This window comes from Adiantum capillus-veneris, chromosome 5, assembly GCF_014529385.1.
Source record: "Adiantum capillus-veneris isolate H3 chromosome 5, ASM1452938v2, whole genome shotgun sequence".
NCBI classification, from domain to species: Eukaryota; Viridiplantae; Streptophyta; class Polypodiopsida; order Polypodiales; family Pteridaceae; genus Adiantum; species Adiantum capillus-veneris.
In genome coordinates, this window is record NC_140935.1 from 174,021,243 (window position 1) to 174,028,286 (window position 7,044).

A 7,044-nucleotide genomic window follows, 5' to 3' on the forward strand; every position below is an offset into this window, starting at 1 on the left:
ATTGCAGGTTAAAGTTGATACTAGAGGGCGGTAGTGCAGTGCTCGACAGTTTTTACAGTTTTTGGTGGTCTTGATTGATGGGCTCGAGGAAGTTGGAGAGTGGTGGAACTTACGGGACAGGAAGCCGGGGAAGTGAGGATTTGGCCGGTCTTTGCAGCCTGGCAATTGGAGCTTCAGGTAGAAAATGGCAAAGGATGAAGCGGCACAAAAAAAAGGTTAAATTTTCTATGCTTATGGAAGCTTTGCCAACCCACGCCAAGAGGGGGTGCCTCACAGCATGCCACATGGCATTCAATGGACCCATAGGCAAGGGGAGAACTAGATGGAGGGGGGTATAAAGCCCAAAGGGGTGTCATTGTGAAGGCATCGAAGTGTGGAGGGAGCTCGTGCTCTCATGTGGGCTATGGAACACCACATGTGGGAGCTCTGCGCACGGTGGCATGGCCGGGAAGACGACACGTTTTGGTTGAAGTGGGTGGTGAGTGGCAGTGGCCGTTGGCCCCAGTGGGTGGCTCAGGCGGGTGGCAGTGCGCCCCAATAGCGGTTGTTCCTGCACCCATAAGGGCCCCATTCTTTAAGGGACAAAGTCAACCCCCCCCCCCCCCCCCCCCCCCCCCCCCTAGTGAGGTCACGAGTGTCTCTGGGAGGGGCTTGTGTGTGAGAAAGAAGAGGCCGGGCTCCCAGGTACAAGGGAAGGGGCATGAGAGAGAGAGAGAGAGAGAGAGAGAGAGAGAGAGAGAGAGAGAGAGAGAGAGAGAGAGAGAGAGAGAGAGAGAGAGAGAGAGAGAGAGAGAGAGAGAGAGAGAGAGAGAGAGAGAGAGAGAGAGAGAGAGAGAGAGAGAGAGAGAGAGAGAGAGAGAGAGAGAGAGAGAGAGAGAGATTTAATTATCGTCCTCGAAGGTCAAATATGACCTATGGGACCAAAGTTACATGTGATGTAGTATGTGTATGGCTGATGAGTGACTCTCTATTGTTGGATAACCACACGTAATGAATAATCACCAAAAGATTGAGTTCAGACTAATTCAGGGCTAAGTAAACCTGTGTGTGAGATAGAATTAGAAAATCAGAGAGACAATGAGAGAGAGAGACTCAGACAAAACTCAGAGATTGTGGGTGGTGAGTGGCAGTGGCCGGTGGCCCCAGTGGGTGGCTCAGGCGGGTGGCAGTGTGCCCCAATAGCGTTTTGGTTGAAGTGGGTGGTGAGTGGCAGTGGCCGGTGGCCCCAGTGGGTGGCTCAGGCGGGTGGCAGTGCGCCCCAATAGCGGTTGTTCCTGCACCCATAAGGGCCCCATTCTTTGAAGGACAAAGTCAACCCCCCCGCCCCCCCCCTTAGTGAGGTCACGAGTGTCTCTGGGAGGGGCTTGTGTGTGAGAAAGAAGAGGCCGGGCTCCCAGGTACAAGGGAAGGGGCATGAGAGAGAGAGAGAGAGAGAGAGAGAGAGAGAGAGAGAGAGAGAGAGAGAGAGAGAGAGAGAGAGAGAGAGAGAGAGAGAGAGAGATTTTATTATCGTCCTCGAAGGTCAAATATGACCTATGGGACCAAAGTTACATGTGATGTAGTATGTGTATGGCTGATGAGTGACTCTCTATTGTTGGATAACCACACGTAATGAATAATCACCAAAAGATTGAGTTCAGACTAATTCAGGGCTAAGTAAACCTGTGTGTGAGATAGAATTAGAAAATCAGAGAGACAATGAGAGAGAGAGACTCAGACAAAACTCAGAGATTGTATATCAAGAAATCACTAGTACAAGTTTTTAAAGCAAGACTCAATACAATCCAACTTCCCAAAGTTCCCCATTCCATAGTATAGAGCTGTGCCCTGAATTCAGTTAGAACTGCCTGATTCTTGGCATACACTAACAATATCCGATTAAGGTCTTCAGGCTTACAATATCTGACTAGCTACTAATAATCAGAAAGTACATCCGATATCCGATTTGCTACATATCCGACTTTGTATTTACCCCTCAACACATGGCACGTCCCGGTGGTGGATTTGACAAAATCCGACCCGGATCCACATATCCCTTGATCAATAAAGACCAAGTCAAAAAGAAAGTGCCATGATTACAACATTTCAGACAATGGGTTCATTGGAAAGTACTTCAGAATCTGACAAGTATTTTGGAACAAGCACAATAGGTTCATAAACTGTCACTGATCCAACAGTAACACCAACAACTATTTCATCATCTGGCAAAATAGTGATCTCCTGCTCATATGATCTCTGAATTGCAGACAAACCTTCACTAGTACTTATATCCATTGAAATTGGATCAACTGATATCTTCTTCTCAGCAAATGCAGATTGTGCAATATTCTTTCCTTTATAATCCTGAACCTATTTTTTTGTACAAATCTCTATCTTTCTTTAATTGTTCCATCTCCTTTAGTAAATCAGCTTCATGGTTACTGACAAACCCTGATATGACCTTCTCATAAGGATACTTGATAAGGGAACTCATCTTTTCTCTGAAGGTTGCCCATACTTCCTGCATACTTGTTTCCAAATGTTGCATAAGGATTGACATGTCCCCTTCAGACATAAGAACACCATTGACATCTACTTCCTCTTCTCCCAACACCTGTTTCTCCAATTGCTCCAAAGGTTTAATTCTCTGATTCAAGATTTGATTCTCCACCTGCAACTCTTTATTGACAGTGGCCAACTGTTGCAACTGTGATTGATCTTTTGTTTCCAAATCCACTGTCCAGTCCTTAAACATCTGCAAAGAAAGATTTTCCTTGGCTAACTCATTATGATGTGCCATCATCGGATCCTGAATCTCCTTCTGATGTGTAACTTTGACATTCTCCAACTCTTCCTGCAAGGCATTAGCATGGACAGTTTGGTCATGGAACAGTATCTTCTCTGCCATTCCAGCATCTGTTGGCTTGAAAGTGTTTGGAGAAGACAAATCATCAAAGTTCACTTGTTTGACTATAGGTTCCACCTCTGCTTTTCTCTTCTTGGACAAAGTTAAAACCTTTCCAAGCTTGACCTGATTTGGTGTCCCTGTATCAAGCTTCTTTAATGAAATATCCATGTCCTTCAAAGAGTGTACAACTTCAGGAGTATACACACTTTTGAGAGCTTCATTGTGATTATAACCTGCTTTAATCATGAACACATAAGTCTCTGCCTTCACCTGATCATTGAGTAGCTCTGCAGGTACTTGCACCCCACCAATATTAGGGTGTGATACACTCACCAACTGTAGTAGCTGTGTAGACCCTTCTGCCCTGCCTACAGTAGTCAAAGAAACATCACTACTGTCCAACTTTTGAACATAAGAAAACAAGGCTGCCAAGTAGGCACACAACCTACTGTTTGTAGAGCTTTCCTCTTGTCAGACATATTAATCTCCCCATTGATCCTCTCATAAACTAGATAAGCCCAATTAACACATCCTCCTTGCTCAGAAAATAGAGAGGAGAAAAATTCTCCTTGGACATATAATCAAATTTAGCTAGGAAATAGATTTTCTCTAGATACCACTTCAGCTGCTCTCTTGTAACATTTTTGACATTCTTCAACATGTAATAATTTTTGCCACCCTCTCTGGCTCCAAACTCCTTCTTCAACAAGAAATCAGAGCACCTAGGAATCTGAGAAGTTCCATTGATTGGAAGTTTAAATACCTCAGCAATCAATTGAGGACTCAAAGCTACATTGGTAGACAACATACCCTTTGTCTTTTTGAGAATCTCCACTTGTGATTTAGCATACATGTTTCCTTTCCACTCTTGCCATGGAAAAACAACAAGATCAAATAAACCTATCTTCTTTAACCACAGTGAATGTACCTCTCTAGAACATTCAAGCTCCACTCAGAAATCCACATAGGGCTCCATCAAGGTTTGATACAACTTGACAGGTGTCATTGTCGGTGGGCTGTCGGGCTCTTCTTCTCCAGAAGGTTGGTCTTCAAGCTCATGACTGCTCACATCTATTCTCATGGACACTGGATTTCTCCTTGAGTGCTTGCTGCTTGGCTCTTCCTCATCAAGCGTTGGTCGGACCGCAGGTCCCCCTTTTGCTTTGCCCATCATGCAAGCAAGAGAATGATGAAAGAGAGTAGAGTGCTGGAGAATAGAATGGCACAAGTGAAGAGAATCAACCAGTACACAGTGCGTGAAGAGGAAACGCGACGAGGAAGGAATTAGGATTTGAAAACGTGAGAGACTCTCAACTCGCGCGCTGGAAACGTCATTTAAGTGCACCTTACACTTTTTAAGGCACTCATTAAAAATAGACCTTAGTGGACAATCATCACTCTTCTCGAGAAAATCTTTAAAAGCTGCGGTAAAAAAATATCCGACCTCCAATAATCCAATCCAGAAATCAAACAAATTCCGAATTCCGACATCTCCACCAAACTACACCTGATTTCCCAAAACTTAAATATCCTCCCTCTGATTATCAGTATCTCTGCACACTGCTTCATCCATCAACTCATCTACTTGGACAACTGTTGTTGTAGACCAATCTAAATGAGGTGGTTTACCAATTTTTTTTTTCAATTTGAAACCATTAACTGGAGAATCCACTCTTGTCCCATACACATCAGCAACAATAAAAGTACCCTGACCCCTATCCTCAACAATCTGATATGGTCCCTTGTATCTTAAAGTTAATTTTCCAGGATGTGGTCCCAATCTAGAGTCATAAAGCATAACCCAATCTCCCACCTGAAAAACTTTGAACTTGATATTCTGATTCACCCAAGCTTTTCTCCTCCTCTGAATTATTTCAGTTATGTAAAAATTGACATGCCTATCTTCTTCCAACTGCAACAAATGCCTGCTTCTATGTTGAGCAGACATTTTGGGAGTCATTTTCTCAGCACTCACCCTGAGACTAGGTACCACAAACTCCATAGGGACAACTGCTTCAAGCCCATAATCTAACCTGAATGGATTCATACCTGTAGTCACTTTGAATGTTGTCCTAAAGGACCACAAAGCTGAATCTAACTTCTCATCCCAATCCTTCTTATTGTCCTGTACAATCTTCTTCAAAATGCTAATCAATATCTTCTTAGTACTCTCGGCTTGACCATTGGCCTGAGGATGATAAGCTGTGGATTTTTTGTGCATGATCATATGAGTTTTAGTAAGTTTAGCAATAACAACATTCAGAAAATGAGATCCTCTGTCACTTACCAACTCCACAGGACAACCAAACCTGGTCATGATATTATGATAAAGATACCTTGCCACACTAGCAGCTGTATTGTCTTTCAATGCTACATCCTCCACCCATATAGTACAAAAATCAATAGCCACCAATATGTCCCTGCATCCTCTGCTAGTAGTTGGATTCACTGGTCCAACAAAATCTAGACCCCATTTCTGAAAAGGTTCTAGAGGCAAGATTGGATGATCATTCATTCTTTCTGTAGAATCAGGCTGACCCATCTTCTGACATATCACACAACTCTTAGCATAATTGTGAGCATCCTTCAACACAGTGGGCCACCATAATCCTGCTTGTAAAACTTTCTTTCGAGTAATATCTCCAGAAAAATGTCCTCCAACATCCTCAAAAAGTGCTTCCTGTAAAACAGCTGATTGTTCAAAATCAGGGACACATCTTCTAATGACCTGATCAATTCCTTTCTTATATAAAGTTCCAGCAATAACCAAGAAAGGTCTACTTTTTAGTGCAAACTTTCTTCTCTGATCTGTAGAAAACTCTGATGGCATTGTACCATCCATCAAAAACACTAACATCTGATCATACCAATAATCAGAATTGACAGTTTGAACATCAAACAACTGAGCATCAGGAAGATCATCAATAACACCTGTAGTCTTTTCACCTGTCTCAATCCGACTTAAGTAATCTGCAATAGCATGCTCCTTGCCTGGTGTATGAATAATAACAAAATCAAACTCTTGCAATAATAACATCCATCTAGCCAACCTTCCTGTAAGCAATGGTTTTTTGATTAAGTAAAGCAAAGCCTGATGATCTACATGAAAGATCACCCTGTTGCACAACAAGTAATGCATGGATTTGGTCAAAGCATACACCATGCCCAAAGCTTCCCTCTCAGTCACTACATAGTTTCTTTCAGCAGAGGTTAACACACGAGAAGCATAATATATAGGTCTAAACCAACCCCTGACACCTTCTTGCATCAATACAGCTCCAACAGGCACATCTAAAGCATCCACAAAAACATGGAAAGGTAAATTCCAATCAGGAGCTTGTAAAACAGGAGTAACTGATATCATCTTCTTCAATAGTTGGAAGGATCTTTCCTGAGCATCAGACCACACAAAAGGACATGCTTCTTAGTCAAATGAGTAAGAGGCATGCACACATTGTCTAAATACCTGATATACTTGCTATGCCACTTAACCTGGCCAACAAATCTACCCAACTCCTTAACATTTGTAGGAGCCTTTGCTGCTTGAATCACTTCAATCTTCTTATCATCAATGGACATCCCCTGATGAGATACCACATGACCCAATAGAATACCACTCTTGACTGCAATCACACTTTTGTAAGGATTCAGACACATTCTGAACATCCTACATCTTTCAAAGCATAACCTCAAATGCTGCAAATGTAAGTCCTTTTTGCCAAAAACAGAAAAATCATCCACAAACACCCCCCAAACCCCCTCATGAAATACTGCAAATAGGGCTCAAAAGTCTTATAAGCTGTGTAATTGAAAGATGGTGGACCATTCTTCAGCCCAAAATTCATGACATTAGAAGCATAAGCCCCCCATTCTGTTATAAAAGCTGTTTTGTGCCGATCTTCCTCAGCCACCTGAATCTGGTTCCTCCAAAAAACTATACATTTCTTGTCCAGCTACTACTGCATCCAAAATAGCATCACAAAAAGACATAGGGAAAGGATCAGTAATGGTTGCTGCATTTAATTTCCTATAGTCAACACAAACCCTTATTTTCCCATTCTTTTTGGGAACCACAATAATAGGAGACAACCATGTGACTTCATGGATAGGTTGGATAAACCCAACAACTAACAACTTGTCAATTTCTTGTTTTACTT

The 7,044-nt window shown here is 42.5% G+C and overlaps 1 protein-coding gene across 1 annotated transcript; it reads right to left on the bottom strand.

Moving 5' to 3' along the window:
* Nucleotides 1-3,839: 3,839 nt before the first annotated feature.
* On the bottom strand, nt 3,840-4,460 carry LOC147458579 (uncharacterized). The gene is given in 1 exon segment (XM_086513440.1): nt 3,840-4,460. A coding segment is annotated over 1 exon segment (621 nt).
* Nucleotides 4,461-7,044: the final 2,584 nt, after the last annotated feature.